At 31.0% G+C, this 17,300-nt stretch overlaps 2 protein-coding genes across 5 annotated transcripts in view; both read left to right on the plus strand.

Annotated features, from left to right (window-relative positions):
* Positions 1-12,563, plus strand: part of LOC144843082 (1-phosphatidylinositol 4,5-bisphosphate phosphodiesterase delta-1-like) — a 33,403-nt gene extending 20,840 nt beyond the window's left edge. The window contains exons 12-24 of one of the 4 annotated variants that reach the window (XM_078699772.1): positions 98-183; positions 453-535; positions 842-967; positions 2,024-2,050; positions 2,927-2,980; positions 4,948-5,041; positions 5,294-5,473; positions 5,784-5,891; positions 6,109-6,170; positions 6,411-6,537; positions 6,632-6,781; positions 7,351-7,456; positions 10,832-12,563. In XM_078699772.1, coding sequence (XP_078555898.1) covers positions 98-183; positions 453-535; positions 842-967; positions 2,024-2,050; positions 2,927-2,980; positions 4,948-5,041; positions 5,294-5,473; positions 5,784-5,891; positions 6,109-6,170; positions 6,411-6,537; positions 6,632-6,781; positions 7,351-7,442 — 1,189 coding nt within the window. In that variant the 3' untranslated portion in view covers positions 7,443-7,456; positions 10,832-12,563. The remainder of the gene's footprint in view (positions 1-97; positions 184-452; positions 536-841; positions 968-2,023; positions 2,051-2,926; positions 2,981-4,947; positions 5,042-5,293; positions 5,474-5,783; positions 5,892-6,108; positions 6,171-6,410; positions 6,538-6,631; positions 6,782-7,350; positions 7,457-10,831) is intronic. The other 3 variants (XM_078699779.1, XM_078699786.1, XM_078699797.1) reach the window with 3 other exon arrangements.
* Positions 12,564-14,217: 1,654 nt separating this feature from the next.
* LOC144843286 (retinoic acid receptor alpha-like) overlaps positions 14,218-17,300 on the plus strand; it is a 62,167-nt gene continuing 59,084 nt past the window's right edge. Inside the window, exon 1 of the mRNA XM_078700083.1 lies at positions 14,218-14,243. The gene's annotated coding sequence lies outside the window, so the exon portion shown is untranslated. The remainder of the gene's footprint in view (positions 14,244-17,300) is intronic.

Consider the following 17,300-nt stretch of genomic DNA (forward strand, 5'->3'; position numbering starts at 1 on the left):
AACTGCATTTAAATCATTGTATATTATACAGAAAACAGTATTTCACAAAAATCATAGATAACAGATATCTTAATATCAGTGCTTTACTTCCACTTAGATATCCTGTTATTCTGTCTCTTGAGAACCATTGCTCCGTCCCACAACAACAGGTAATGGCCAACATAATGCAGACAATCCTTGGAGGTAAGATTAATCATTAACTCAACAAAGCATTTAATTCTGAAAATGTAATACATATTTATTTTAATTGTAATAAACATCAACTAAGCAGTGATGTAGCCACAAGAAATAAAGTGGTGCAGTTTTCACAAGAAAAGGAAACAATTTGTTCAAGCCACTGGCTTGTCAAGGCCTCTGTGAAGAAGTGGTCAGGTTGAAACTTTACCAACCGTGCTGCTGGCTACGGCCCTGCTAAGAAGTAATCAGTTTTTGTAAATAAAAATATTTTTTAGATCAAATTTACAAAGAACCTGTGAAGGCAGATGAAAAAGATCCACCCTCACCAGAAGCACTTAAAGGAAAAATATTAATCAAAGTAAGTGTGAACAAAAATGAATTCAAAATAAATTCATAAATTTAGCAATTTTTTTCTGTTTTTCAATCCATATGCCACCAACATCTATACATTATGTTTGATAAGTTTCCCCCCTATGCATTAACTTAATAATATTAACCTGTACTGTCTAGCGCCTGTTGTCAAATCTTTGAAAATAGATAGTTCACTTTCTAATTTAACTGAAGGAAAATCAGTTAATCAAATCAACTTATAGGCTATAACTGATTTCATATTGATATACAAGTTATTGTAATTGCTTTATTAAGTAAATATTCTTATTTTTAGGGTAAAAAACTAAAGGTTGAGGATGAAGATGACGGCGATGTGAGTGATGAGGATGAAGCTGCAGATATAGAGAATGTTGAAGATGAGGAAGTTAGGCAGCAGTTGGAAAGTAGCAAGAAGAAAAAAGTAAGTAACATATACACAGCAATTAATAGTCTACATAAAAAAACCCAGTAAAGAAGTCTTTGAAAAATTTTACCTTTTTTTTACTCCAGCGAATAATTAATTTATTATTAATACTTTTTTTCATTTTTTTTAGTACATATTCTATTTATTACAGTTACTTTTTCTTATAGATTTACCTTAGTGTTAATACTATTGGACGAAATTGGAAGGCACATGCGACACAATAGAATAATGGCCATACTATCTGATCTTTGTCTGCTTAGAAAAGGAATATAATTGACAGAACTAACAAAAATTCAATTAAGCTAGTCCTAGTCTAGAATGAACTATAGATAGAATGCCATAAATATATCTGTTATACCTGACAGGCTCTTCACTACTTAAGTTGTTCAAACTCATACATTTTAATTTCAGAGAGCAGTTAATAGCTTTGTTTTAACCTTTATTTACTCAAAGTTACAGTAATATTATTATTATTATTATTATAAGTTTACATATTACTTGACATTATGAGTTAATTATTTATAAAATTGATATATTGATTTATAAAGTTAATCATTTGTACTTTTGTAATATCAACAAAGGGTCACAAAATGTCATGGGTCAAAGGTTGATTAATGGTTTGTATCACAAGTCAATACTAATTAAATTTGATCTAAGATTTTGATAGAGCTTTCATATTTTCTTACTTTTATTTGGTGTTCATGCAATTGGAAAATGACAAAGGGTAGACCAGATGCATTCTATTGATTAGTAATATTTAAAGCTATAGTATGCAACCTAATTAACTATTATACTTTTGAAATAGATCTAGAAACAAATTAATTTATGATATTGAAATTCTCAGATTACCAACGTAAGATATACAGTATATTAAATAATCAAAACCCTTATTTAAAATCACATTCATTACCCTAATAAAAGCTGGGGAATCATGTTTTTCTGCTTCCATCATTTTCTGGTATTAGTTAACTGTTCAAAAGGTTCTGGTGTTCTGCTAATTTTAAAATTAAAGGTATCTTTATAATTAATTTCATTAACTTCATTCACTTACAGGACAAGAAGGTATTAATGATGGAAAATGTTAGAAGCATTCTGGTTTGAATTTATCAAAGTTTAAAACGGCTACACCTGTGCCCTGATATTTATTACTATTAGTGATAAAAAAAGAAACAAATTCATTAAGCTTAAGCTTATCCAGCAAATCACAGATTTTGTTGATAAATTTAATTCTAAATTCAGTTTATATATACAGTATTTTGTCATTTTTAGGAGATAAAATTAAATAAAACAAAACGAAAAAAGGTAGGAATTATTTATCCAAAAAAAGCAATTTTCGTTTAAAAAAAACAGGTTTCAAGGAAGCTGTTGAAAACTTTGACATTTGCACGCTTTGTTTTTATTGCACACACATGTATCTACCATCTAACTCTTAAATAATATATAAAACTAATCAATATACATACACATTGAATGCTACCCAATTACAATAAAATATGAATGCGATTAATTAACTTCTTTGCCTGGTAAATGCATTATAAAAGATTTTTGTTCAATAGAATAAAGTACATGTGCCCAAACTTGCATCATGAAGAATTCTAATTAAAGAATGTTTAAGTGCCTTATAAAGGTTTTATTGCCAACCTTTTGTGTTTTGGAATATACAGCTTTCCAACACAATTCAATAAATCTACATTTTATACTCCCTGAACTGCTGTCTTGATGAAATGAATATGTTTATAAATTAAATAAAATATGTGCATGTTACACATAAACTATTTACAATAAATGAAAATTTGCATCCAAAACACATACAGTTTACATTAATACAGTTTTCTCTGAATTGTACACACTTCTATCATTAATAATATAGTATATGTACTCTATTTCCTACTCTCTTTTTTGTCTGAATTATTATATAATTTTGTGATTCTATTTTTTTTTCTCTCTTGTAATCAGTTTTTGTCTATCTTCAGCGGTGGAAAAGTATCAAAAGCAGCAGTTGAACATGAGGTTTGTGCATAATGTCATCAGTCTGTTTGATCATGTGCTGTAATGCCATTTCCCGATAGTCATTCATTATTTAGTAAATGTTGTGTTTATATATTTATTAGATTTGCTTGCTGTTCATTCAGTGCATTCCTGTTTATCAGTATCATATTATCCAGTTCATTCCAATGTATCCTATTATCCAGTTCATTCTAATGTATCCTATTATCCAGTTTATTATATTATCCAGTTCATTCCAGTTTATCATATTATCCAGTTCATTCCAGTTTATTATATTATCCAGTTCATTCCAGTTTATCCTATTATCCAGTTCATTCCAGTTTATTATATTATCCAGTTCATTCCAATTTATCATATTATCCAGTTCATTCCAGTTTATCCTATCATCCAGTTCATTCCAATGTATCTTATTATCCAGTTCATTCCAGTTTATCATATTATCCAGTTCATTCTAATGTATCCTATTATCCAGTTCATTCCAGTTTAACCTATTATCCAGTTCATTCTATTATCCAGTTCATTTCAGTTTATCCTATTATCCAGTTCATTCCAGTTTATCCTGTTATCCAGTTTATCCTATTATCCAGTTCGTTCCAGTTTATCCTATTATCTAGTTCATTTCAGTTTATCCTATTATCCAGTTCATTTCAGTTTATCCTATTATCCAGTTCATTCCAGTTTATCCTATTATCCAGTTCATTCCAGTTTAACCTATTATCCAGTTTATCCTATTATCCAGTTCATTCCAGTTTATTTTATTATCCAGTTAATTATAAGTTCATTACTGTTAAACCTATTATCCACGTCATTCCAGCTTTTTGTTTGTTTGTTTTAGATTTGTAGAATGTTTTATTCTTGTTTGTTACAGGGTCTAAGTTACTACTCTAACTTTGTTGTGTATTTTTGCAGTTCAGTAGCAGTATTGCAGTACTTTCTTTGTTAATTTTACTTATACATTGAAATAATATTTAAAGTTTGTTTATTTACAATGCAATAATATTAGTTTTGATACTATACTAATATTACTAAATGAGTCTTATCAATAACCAAAATATTGCTAGACAATTACATAGGTATTAATATTTTTACTTTCAGCATTAATGCAGACTATCTATTTAATCCATAGTTTGATATTTAATAGGAAGCTTTCAATTTGGGACGACCAACGATCAAACCTGAACATAGTCCGCATGTGGGAATACTGGGATGTGGGTCCTTGCGCCTCACCACAGGTTTGATGCTTTCTAGGTCTAGGCGACAACTGAAAACACATTGATTGACCTGACCTAGGTTGGTCGTCAGTCCTCGGTCGTCGCAAATAGAAAGCTCCCTGTTTTGGCATGCAGATACATACTTATGTTGTCAATAACTAATATACAATTTAATAGCATTAGAATTATTTTAATTTTAACAGAGTGAATGTGGCATAGCCAAATATTTAATCCTTGTTAATGTACTGTATAACCTAAGGCATGCATATACAATAGTATTTGTACCATTTACTTTTAAATTGTTCAAAAAGACAGAAAGAGGTTTAATATTAATTAAATGATTTAAAATATAAAATCATTTGAGCATCATAGTCATGGTAAAGGTTGAAAGGTCTGAACTTGTCTTACAATTAACCAATTTTCATATGAAACAAAATTAAATTAATTAATAAATTAAACTGTTTGTATACTGTATATTTTTCACATTACAGTTCTAGTAATACTACAGAAAGAAAGTATTTATTTTGGCAACAATTTGATATTATACAGCTCATTTTTTCCCCAAATGATCTACTTTATTTGATTTAGTATAATCCCGATAAAATGAGTAGGCGGGATTATTCTCTAAGTTATAGGATGGCATTATATTCGTGTGTGGAATTATAAGGTATTTCTATAGCAGATATTTTTCTGGTTTGAAACCCATTAGAAAAATGAGATCAAAATATATGTTATTGATATGCACATTTTTATTTTTAGAGTAAAAAACTGAAATTGGCCAAAGATCTTTCAATGTTGGTTTGTTTGTGTAAAAGTGTTCATTTCCACAACTTCAAGGAATCTGCCGAAAAATGTAAGCACTGGTGAATTTCTTTTCTCTTCAAAATAATATTTGAGTACCATAACCATCTTGAATGTACTGTTGCTGCCAATTACGATGGCATTTCTGGAAAAGGCCGCTCACAGAATGCAATTTAAAATATGAATTTGTAAACATTTTGTCTGTCTATAGATTCTTATTTCCTCATTTTGGGAATTTATTATTAGATTATTTTTTTGTTATTAATTACTATCATATACTCATCACTTACTTTAACATTTTCAGACAAGTTTTATGAGATGTCTTCTTTCGGTGAGAGCAAAGCCATGGATCTAGCCAAACATAGTGGTGAGCAGTACAATGAACACAATAAGAAGTTCTTAAGCAGAACATACCCAGCTGGTTGGAGAACAAACTCTTCCAACTACTGCCCCTGTCCACTATGGAATGCAGGCTGTGCCATTGGTAGGTTTATGCTTTACAATACTTCTGTACAATCATGCTGTAATTTAAGCAGTGCATGTCTGGCTAGTTAGTCTTATTTCTGTTCTCTAGTTGGAAAAGGCCACCCTCAAACTCTCACTTGCATTTTTATAGCCATATTGCTCTCTTTGAATTTGACGCTTATATCAACTAAATGTTTCTATATAAACAGGGAGTTGCTAATTAACTCTTATATTACTATCAATTACTTTTTAATTGACCTACTGTAGGCTAGATTAATATTGACATAATATTACTTTCGTAACATAATGGTAAATATTTTCATTCTCAGTTGCTCTAAACTATCAGACTCATGGAGAAGAGATGGATCTGTATTTAGGAAAATTTAAACAGAATGGTAACTCTGGTTACATCCTTAAACCAGTGTTTATGAGAGAAGGTAAGAAACAGTAGTCAGAATTTTAGAAGAATTGTACTAAAAAATGTGTTGGTGAGAAACAAATCAAGAAACACTCCTTCTATTTATATTTTTAACATCAGCATCCCCTCGTCAATGCGATCAATTGTATTTTGATGCCCAGGGAACTGGTTTCAAAAGACATCTACATAAACAGTAGCTTATGTTAAAGAAAATTATTATTATTATTATTCAACAGAGAGCTTGAAGTTTGACCCTGAAAAGCCAGCAGCTGAGCACAAAAAGAAGTTGAGATTTAAAGTAAGTACACTATTTGCCATGCAATATTAATATTGTCACATATGCTTAGTTTGTGACTAGTGACAATTCAACTAGTTTTCTCTAAATGCTTTAATGGTACACATAATTTAATTTGTGTATAGTCTTTTTTAGTGCAGTGTACAGTATTGCGTATACATATTTTAATTGACTATTAGTAGACTAAACTACTATGTTACATTTTTAAATAAATTTAGTTTTTTATTGAACACTATTTTCTAGATCATTAGCGGCCAGCAGCTTCCTAAACCAAAAGGATCAAAAGAAATTATTGACCCATTTGTAAAGGTCTCTATTTATGATATGAATCAAGAAATTGATGCCAAGACTGAAGTAGTTGAAAATAATGGTAAGAGAATTTGTTACATTTTGTTGAAGGATTCACCTTTCACGCTATTGGCAGTATTATACTAGATTTGCTATGAAATTCCTTTATTTTTCAGGATTTAACCCTCAATGGAATCATGACATGGAGTTTGATGTTAAAGTACCTGAACTAGCTTTGGTTCGCTTCACCGTCTACGACTATGACATGTCATCAAAGAATGATTTCATTGGACAGTATACCATCCCTGTGGCAAGCCTACAATTAGGTAAATACACATACAGTACAGTATGCTTTTTGTTGATAAACTTGGCACATTTCCCAGTGGGATATCCAGTGTGGGTGGGGGGCGGGTTGGGGTGGGGTTTGGGTGCTAATACAGTAGTGATGTACAACATTAATGTCCAATTATATTTGTTTATATTTAGAAAAGCATGAAAATATAGCAGTTTTAGAATGTGGATATTACTATTTTTTTATTGCGGTCAATATGCAAATTATGCATGAAAATATTTTATTTTTGTGTGTTACTGTTACATTAAATTGTTAATTCCAATCATGAGATGACAGTTTCAGACTCTATGAATAAATTAAGTTTCTTATGATTTCACTAATTGTTGGAGGTTAGTTTGTAACATTATAATAGTAACATTTATGTTTACTAATCATTTAATGGAAATACATTCTGGACATTCTTTAAGTAAAAGCACTTTTTATAACTTCTAAATTTTGCACCACAATCACTGTTGATTTAAATTGATTCATCATCATCCATGGTAAATGATATGATTTGCATGTATTTTGTGTGTGGTTAAATTACCTATTTCATCAAAACAGGGTATCATCACGTACCATTGGTGTCTAAGAAAGGTGTGGCATTGAGCCCAGCCTCAATCTTTGTTCATATAATGTCGTCGTCAAATTCATGATGCGTTATTGGAAGGTATCCTCTCATCATTTAGTGTTTTGTTTGCTCATCATCTGCTAGCATGCCATGTTTATGCGTCCTTGATAAGGCGGGGATGGATACAGAAGATAGGGTGAAATTGTTTTTAAATCACTATAATGGGCCCCTAATGGTACCCACATCATCCCTACAAAAATGATGAAAATTGTACTATAAATTTATGTATTGTCTCCCTAACAAATTGATTTTGTTGGTGAAAGTATTCATTAATAGACAAAATAGTTATTTACTTTTAACAAACATTTTAAAAGTATTTATATTTTTGTGAAATCATTCATCTAAGTTATTTTCATATTTTGGGAGACAAAAAAAACCTAAAAATGTATTGAATTAAAGGCCTTTTTTCCAGTGCATCTTCTGTATCCACCTTAAAACTGCATGAAATAAAAATAATTTTTTTAGCCTCTACCCTGTTCTTCATTGCTGTTATATTGTAGCAACCCTTCACTTTTCATTAGATAGAGTTTATATAATTATTAATAGAAATTTGGGATACTAATGGTTGACTGGTTTGTTGCAATATTCTTCTTTCTAACTTTTTTATTTAGCAATTAACAGCTTTTGATTAAGTAGGTGAATGCATATATTAATTGAATGATTCTTGAATTGAATGAAAGATGAAAATAAATAATGGATAAAATGAGTGAATTGATGGTAGTGGCATATATTGGGCTGAAGTGTAATACTGAATACAAATATTTGTATGGCAAGGGTAAAATTTTGAAAATGTTTTATAATTTTTCTCTTTAACATACATATTTGCGGAGCCTATGAATGGAATATTTAACAACTACATGTATGAATGAGTAGAAAATGAATAATGGCAAAATTAATAGAATTGGTTAACTAATAATTACTGCTTATTCTTGCATATTGCCAAATTTAATTACTAAATTACTATTAATAGATATATTTATATTTCAGTGGTGTGAGAGTATAAGAATGTCATTAATCTTGGCAATAAGTTTATTTATTTATCACATTATTTTAATTTTTACTACCAATCTTTAGAATTTGGTTAACATAGAATTGAGAACTTCTTTCATAAAGGTTATAATACATTTCGAATTAGCAACAAATATGGTTTCATGTTAGTTTGTTATAACACGCAACCACAAAAAAGACACTTGTGCTCTCATATCTTCTTTAAAGTTCTTCATTTCTGCGCTGTCTATTTTGAGCAACTCAGTGGCGTATCCAGTGGGGGGGCCGGGGGGGCCCGGCCCCCCCCTGATTTGGCGTCCGTCGGCACATCATCGCGTCCATCGGCAAACAAAGGTGCCGGGGAAAAATAAAGTTAAGCAAATAAGAATAAACTATTATTCTGACAATAATTGTACTGTAAACATAATTCTTTTGAGTGTTTGTTTATTTACATATCATATTATTCCCTTCAACTATTTTTTATTTTCATTACATCTAACCAAACACGTAAAAAATTAGGTTAAAATATCTTCTCATCTTGCACGTCGTACGGCCGTACGCGCTAGATTGTTTACTCTCAAAAAGTCTTTGAACGGTCCGGTGACCTTATCCTATTCAACCTTGTTTTTGCAGTTGACCTGGGATTTGTATGTTTTCCTACGCTAAGATTATATAGTTCCACATGCCATGTGCTTTTTTCTCTAAGATATATTTATTATAAGTGCCAAAAACCCGTTTTTTTCTCGATATGAGGCCTTTATTATTCAAATTTTTTAAAGAAAAAGCACACATACCATAAAAAATATCCATGTATTTAATTTTTGGAACATAATATTTCGTGAGGCTCAACTAGAAAACCACCATTGTGTGATATGATGTCATCGTTAGCCAATCAAAGCTAAGCTTTCCCGTGATTATCGGCATTGGTCACGGTTGAATGATTTTGGATTCTGGCTGATTTGATTTGATTGGTGGATGCGAATCACCCGCAGCGGAATGTTTTCTCTCGCGCGTGTACAGTACCATGAACTTACATGGTCTCTCGTTATACACAAAGTTAGAGCAATGAATTTGTCCGAATTCCGTTAAGTAAACAACTTTTTATATTTTATAAGCATTTAATAACATGTTTTATTGATATTTCCAATGGGTGATATATGAAATAAATTATTAAAAATGTAATCATATGTAATTATTTAAACCAAAAATGGCGTAGTTAATAGAATTGTCGACTGAGGCCGGCCGCAAATGGTTTTACTTCTTTCGTGGCTAAAAACGATCTTTTTCGGCGATGTTTTAGACCCTATATTTCGAAAACTACAAGTCAGATTTTCGTAATTCTTTTTTTATTGTAATATTAATACAACATACAGATAATGTTTAATTTGGTTTTAATTTTGCATCGTTATCCCTATAAGACAACATATGACTATGCAATCCTAGAACATATATTGATCAGGTGTATATCGGGGTGTAGGCCCTATGTACAGGTAATGACACTAATTTTGTCGTCAAATTGGCAATTCCGGGCCCCCCCCCAACTTCAAAATCCTGGATACGCCACTGCGTCAACTATTAACTTGAGTTAATAGTCTTGCCTCTTGTAGATTCCATGTGCAAGTGTAGATGTCATCAACACAAAATTGTTGTACATGATAGTTTCCTGTATCATTGACAAATTCTGTGATATAGTGTCACATGTGTATCACATAATGCATATCATAGGAGCAATATATATATGTATTTAAAATAGATTAATAATACAGAGTTATATGTGATGTACATGTTGCACTGTATCAAAGAGATTGCCAATGATACTGGACAAAATGCCATATTTGTAGAACAAGTATTAAGAATCGATGGTTTCAGTTGTTTTAGTGCTTTGCTTAATATGTAAATTGACAAATTTGTTTTTCTATCCAAATATCTTCATCATCATAATCATCTTTATAATTATTACAATCATCATTATTTAAGGGAAATCTGTACTCTCTGGTGAATACTTATACTTTAAATTGTCCCCTTCCTATTACTAAGAACTTCTTATTTAAGACATTTTTCTTTATGTACTATGTTTATATACTATATGCTTATCCCAATAGTAGCTTTTATCAATATTTTTATTTTCATATAGCATACTGTGATAAAACAAATATTTTTTTTTTTTCAGTAAAAACTTGTTTCTTATGCACAGTGTGATACAATAATTACAAAATAGTAATTTGCATTTAAATTTAAATGCTAGTTTATTTGTAAAGTAACAAATGCTAGCTGGGCTTTTGTTGTATAAAACTGTTGACTCAGTGAATCTTACTGCTTTGTTTATATTTAAATAATCCTAAATCTATTATTGATTCTACTGTCAAATTATATTTCATAATATATTGTTTTGTACTTTTTCTAACTTGTGTTCTTTGTTTTTTCCAGGTTACAGCCATGTACCTTTGTATTCCAGTACAGAGGAAAAATTTATTGAAGCTACGTTGTTTGTCTATGTTACTCTTGAGTAAAAGAAAACGGAATGCAGGTTTTATTATAGCATGCAATAGTATTACTATAAAACTGTATAATACTAAGAAATGGGATATAAACAGTATTGTGCTAAATACTAAACATCATTAGTTTAGTATAATTTTAAATGACAACAAAACAAACATTTTATTTGAATGCTATAATAGCTTTCATGGTATTTTATTAAAATGGTAATTTTATTATATAAATGTAATTGCTAGTAGGACTATGATGTAAGCAGAAATAATTGTAGAAAGGTTTTATTTTAATGTGGTGACAGTTTTAATCCAATATGCTCTTTTTTCTAGTAATAATTTTATTGTATGAAATGTGTAATCTTTTATATAAATAACTTCTATAATCTTTAGCTTAAATAGGACATAGAATAAAACAGGCTTTTATGATAGGTAGTCTTAATGAATATTCATTAAAAGCTTCGATTTGTGGTGACCTAGGAACTAGCATGCATCAGGATGTGTTTCCCCACTTGATTCCTCTTGTTTTCAGTAGATTCAGTGGCGTAATGGCTAAACTCAAGTGCAGTGCCAAGAGGAAAAATCAGGCATTAAAATATGTCGAAAAAGCTAAAAACGCCTGAGGCCTCCAGAGTTGAAGGGTTCCTAAACCAGGGGCCTCAGGCATCTGCGTTAAGCCACTGCGTAGATTCTACATCCAGGTGACATCAAAATATGCATATGTCATAGGTTTTTGCTAATCGATTGCTCCTTAGTATCAAACTATTTGCTTCCACAGGGTAACGTGACCAAATTTATCATTTAATTTTTTGTGAGTGATGGGAAATTTTACAGAAAACAGTGCAGTATAAATCTAAAATTGTAAATAGATTTTTAAAACATATTAATAGTATTTAAAGTGAGTAAAGTTAAATATGATGTCAACATTTATATTTTCTTGATATAAACATTTTTAAAAAGAACAAACCATGATAGAATTTTTAGCATTTTATAAGTGTATCAATTTTAGAAGTTTTTAAAATGATAATGTATTTTTATTGTTTGACAATTTTGAAATTATGGAGATTTTATAATTTTCTTATCTTTTTATTGTACTGCATTAAGATATGTATGTCGGGTAACTGAATACATCAATCAAATGACATTACATGGAATACTTATTTGATCTGAACACTTTTTTCATGCATTTGTATATATTCACGCTTTTTATTCTTTACTACTATATCTCAAATGCTGGCTATAGGCTTGAGTCCTAAATATTCTAAGGTTGTGGAATTTTAACAATCAATAGTTTAAGTTTTATATACTATAACACACTAACAAAATGCCTTATCGATTTTCGTTTTTTTCAATTCTTTTTATGATTTTGTTATTAGTTGGTTTCTCTGTGTTGGATTTATTTGTGTATGTCTAGAATTCTATTTATATTGTTCCTTTATTGCTTTAGACAATTCTGAATTTGCTTTTTAATTATCAATTTCATATTATTTTAGTGGTGTATTTCATATAATAAGTATCAAAATAATTAATTTTGATAATCTTAAACTAAAAAAAAAATGTTTCGGATATATACAGTACTTCTATAGTATAAATTGTGAATCGAAATATTATACAGTATCTTTAATATACTTTGATTTATATGGTAATAAAAATCAACTGTTTAATCATTTGCCATAATAAATTGTAATATACTGTAATACATATTTTTGTTATGTTTTTGTTGTGAACTCGTACATTAAATAGGCACTACACCACAAAAGAGAAATTGTAAACCAATATAGTTGATGACACCATAGAGGTATAAGTACCTCCATGATGACACTATAACTAAAGTGAGTCTAGCCTGGACCCCAGAGTAAGCCAAACGTTGCTAGGCCTATATAAATTATTATATAATAATAGACATTACTTGCAAGATAATTGAGACTTGAATGTTTAAATAGTGAACATATTAGTTAATTAAAAGTTCATACGTCCTTTACGTCTCCTGCGTTCATCATATATAAACCGCTTGTTTAATTCCTATATGGTTCTTCAAGAAATCATTTTTCGGCTTGTATTATTGTTTATTATTTGTATTGTTACCAAGGATAAATTCATTGTTGCCAAGAAACTGTAAACCAGAGAGACGTGTTGCCAAGAAACCGAACCGGATACACGCACTTCCGCCTAGTAACCATCACACGCGCGCCTAACCACACGCATACCGGAGCTGCTAACGTCGTACGTCAGAACATGCAGAGTACAAAACTACTTAACTTGAATAATATCTATTTTCTTAATATTAATAATAATAATAATTAAGAGTAAACTATAATAAATTGTTCGTAGGTTGAAGTTTTCCTTGGAGACCCTACATGTATCTTAGTAATGTAATGACACGTGTGTCGCTTTTCCCCGTTTGTCTCCAGCCGATCGTGTTATTACAGTATAGGTTTTTTGATTCAATTATTTGGATTCATGATTCATTTCACTCATGAGGATTCAACAAACAGACTACTAAATTGTTTTTAAATGGAACAAAAACAGTACATACTACATTTTATTTGATTATTTCCAAAGTCCCGTCGTTGCTAAGAATACCCTCAGAATCTGATTGGCTGAAAGTTTCCCGTGTTGATGGAGGTATAAAAAAGACAATGCCATGCAGACAAGAAATCTGAAACTTGAAGCGCAGAGATGCGAATGAATCTCGACCTCTTATTGTCCAAACTTTAGGGAGGAGGAGGAGGAATTAATGATGATTTTGCTTGAGTGCTTGCCCTTTTATGTACCTTTTAAACGTTTTTATAAATGGTTGTATACCACAAAACCAGGGAAGAGTGTGAACTCTTACCTGCCACAACCAAATTAATTTCCCCGGAGTTTGAGATGATAAAGTTTGATTGAATTCTAACAAGAAAATTCTTTTAGCGAAAGCCATAAACGAATACGCCAATACGGTCTATCTTTTAACTTTCTAACAATTAGATAAACATATTAAAAAAAAATGAGAATAGAAAATAATTTATGAACGATAATGTAGGCCTAATGGTAATGATGACGATGCTATTTCCAATGAAAAAGCTAATAAATGAGTAATGGTGATTGAAAACAATTACAGTATATACAATTTACAAACTGATCGACTGGGATCATTATATAGATATTACTGTAATTGTTGTATGCTATTTTTGTGGGTTTTTTCCTGAATGAAATAATTATTTTTTCCCTTTAGTTCATGCGTTACTGTCCTTCCCCTTCCGATCCTTCCCCCATTGAACATACATTTGACCTGAAGTAACCCTTTCATCATTACAAGAACGTTGACTTGACCTCACTAAACCGCGAGAATAAACTTGGAATGTATCACGGTGAGTAGGCTTACTTTTAGTTAGTGTTCATTGCAATTTTTACGAAGCAAAGCAACTTTAGTTTAGGCATATTATTGATACTACTACAATACAACATATTAAGTGATATTTATAGCATAATTAAATTTAGTTTAAAGGTATTTTAAACTCAAAATAGGCAAACCTTCAGCCTATGTTTGCTAGGCCTTTTCTTTGGACTTTGTGGTGCTTGTGACGTGTGTTTAGCACAGTGACAGAACATGGGCATGCAGGTTACAAGGCACAGTGCGAATGGCCATGTCACGTTTGTGGCTAGGCCTAGGCCTAGACAAATGCATCTTATGGTGTAAATGTGTTAAGTATTTAATAATTGAATGAATTGATACCAGAATGTTACAATTTGCTTCAATGCAAATGTAGTTGCTAGGTAGTATATAGGCCTTTTTCACGAAACGGAAGACATCTTTGATTGATGACAAACAATGCTGTGCAGGGAAGCGTAACCAACAGAAATAATGTTTTTAGGGGATTTCAAAACACTATGTTGATTTAAAAATATGAACGTAGGATCGGATCAGAAAAAAAAAATTACTGTAAAATCTTCTTAAAAGATTGGCCTACATCAGCTGTACGATTGAAATTTTTTTTTTTCACTGCTTAACTGCAATGGATTAATTTGTAGGAAACAGTACAGTAATTGATAAACTGACTGATAAGGTATTGGGTTGGATTTTGCTACCTGATACTAGTAAGTAAGTAAGTAAGTAAGTAAGAAAGAAAGAAAAAACTTTTTATTTTCTCACAAATAATGAAATAAATCAATGCAACATGAGTTTATAAGAACAAAACAAAAAAACTATAAATTGTGACTTTTTTTCAGAAATTTCCCCATCAGCGATTAGATAAACATTTTGTTATCTACGCCTCACCTCCAGGGCCGGAACCGCTAAACCATAGAGGTGAAAAAAAGTGATCTTGTGCAAAGATGTTGTAACTACTGCCAGCTAAGTTTATTATGGCAACAGTGTGGTCATATCATATCTGTCAATTTATCTGAAGATTCTAAATTCCCTAAGTTTTTTAGATCTAATTTACAAACTACATTTAATGTAAAAATAAATACTATATGGTCCTATTTCGATTTAACTTTTTTCGTCATTAAACGGTTAAAAATATGAAAAATAACTTGATTCTAATAATTTAATCCCAACATGCATTGCGTGCAGATTGATATTTTCGTTTTTTCTTCTGTGATTCACCCACTTTCGATCGATCGTGAAGACCACAACAAATGGAAGACTAACTTTTCAGCCAAAATATCGGATTTTCCACAATTTGTATAACAGATTTTGGCAAAAACAGAAATAAAATAAAATTAATGCACTAGACTAGGCCTATAGCTATCATACGATTTTCATATGTTACTGCTGTTTACTAGCTAGGCCTACAAAACTAAACCCAAATTAAAGACCGTCTCCATGAGAGAACATTTGATGTGGTCTACAATAGGTAGTGCATTCTGTTTATCATAATTTACCATAAAACGTACATTTAAGACAAATAATGACTTGGTTTAATTTGTTTAAAGTACTGTAATTATTTTTACAAAACGTAATAAACAATTGTAGGGAATGGCCAGGACTTTAATTTATAATAGGAAGTAAAAACAGTTGTTTGGTTCAAATGATAAAAAATAAATGAGGTTCTAAACTAGCTGACAGACAGGTATGAACACTGCCCTCTAACTGTTACAGCAGCTTGAGTTCAATAATTTACTAAAAATATTAATAGCGGGTGCTATTTAATAGGTAAATTTTAGGTTTATGTTCAAGTTTCTGGTTTCTTCTTTATTGGAAAGTGTTTTGGTGTCTTTTTTATATTTCCCTTTACCCTTATAAAGATTGTCTATATTTAACAAAGATCAAAATCCTTATTACTGTACTTTAAATTCATTATTTTGATTAGATTCTGTTTTTTTGGGGGGTATTTACTATTAATGTTAACTTTTAATATTATATGGTAATATTATAATTTGCTAATGTTGTACATGCATGTTTTTCTTCTGATCTGAAGTATTATTTTATTTACTGTTTAAAAATCATAACCTTGAAGTATACTATATTGATGAACTGTATATAACAAAAGATTGTGTACGTAGCGGGTGTTAGGGCCTGTTTCTGCTGAGCAGAAATAATCGATTATTAACCGTTTATTTTTTTAATCGATTATTTTTGGGCAGCAGAAACGGCGCAAAATAAAATAACCGATTAAAAATAACCGATTAAAAACACTCAATCCATTGCGTGTTTTAATCGATTATTTCTTGTTTTAACCGATTATTGCGGAGCAGTTTTGAGCTGCAACACAAATAGCGATTATTGACCCCACTTTGACCTCTAGAGTATGGCAAACTCATTCACGTCACAAAGCATGCTGTTTATTTGCGCGATATCGACGACGACGATCAGCAAAACAACGATCGCGATGTAGACCGAATAACAATCAAATGTTAAACATTTGATTTTTATTATTTTGTGGGGGAGAATTATACCGAGAGATTCCAGGATTCTGTGTTACAAGTACACCCTTACATCCCACCAGTCCAGGCTAACGATGTTTTACATGTCCTTTTGTAGGCCTGTTGTCTGTTTCGGTAGAAATATATAGCCTATAGTAGGCCTAGCAGGCCGAAGGTAGAACCAACCAACGAACGGCGAAACGAACTTTTCTCGCCGACGTGTCTTTATTAATATAACATCATTATTCTGTTGTATGTGGTACGGTAGTAGGCCTAGATGTTTTACAAATAATATAACTTTACGTAAGAGTAATTTTTAATCTTACATGTGAGAGTTTAACGCAGCGATAGGATGTAAACAAACCAACTCTCATCGGCCTTTCATAACTTGAATGCGCTGTGGGGGGAATGATGACGTGATTTTAAAAACCGATTACCTGAATAACCGATTAAAGTCGTAGCAATTTTCAATTGCAACGCGATTATTTTTGTGGTTTGCGGTGACTGGAAAAAATCGATTATTTTGATTTTTTCAGCAGAAACAGACCCTTAGACTATTG

This window comes from Antedon bifida, chromosome 1 (genome assembly GCF_963402885.1).
Source record: "Antedon bifida chromosome 1, ecAntBifi1.1, whole genome shotgun sequence".
Taxonomy (NCBI): Eukaryota; Metazoa; Echinodermata; class Crinoidea; order Comatulida; family Antedonidae; genus Antedon; species Antedon bifida.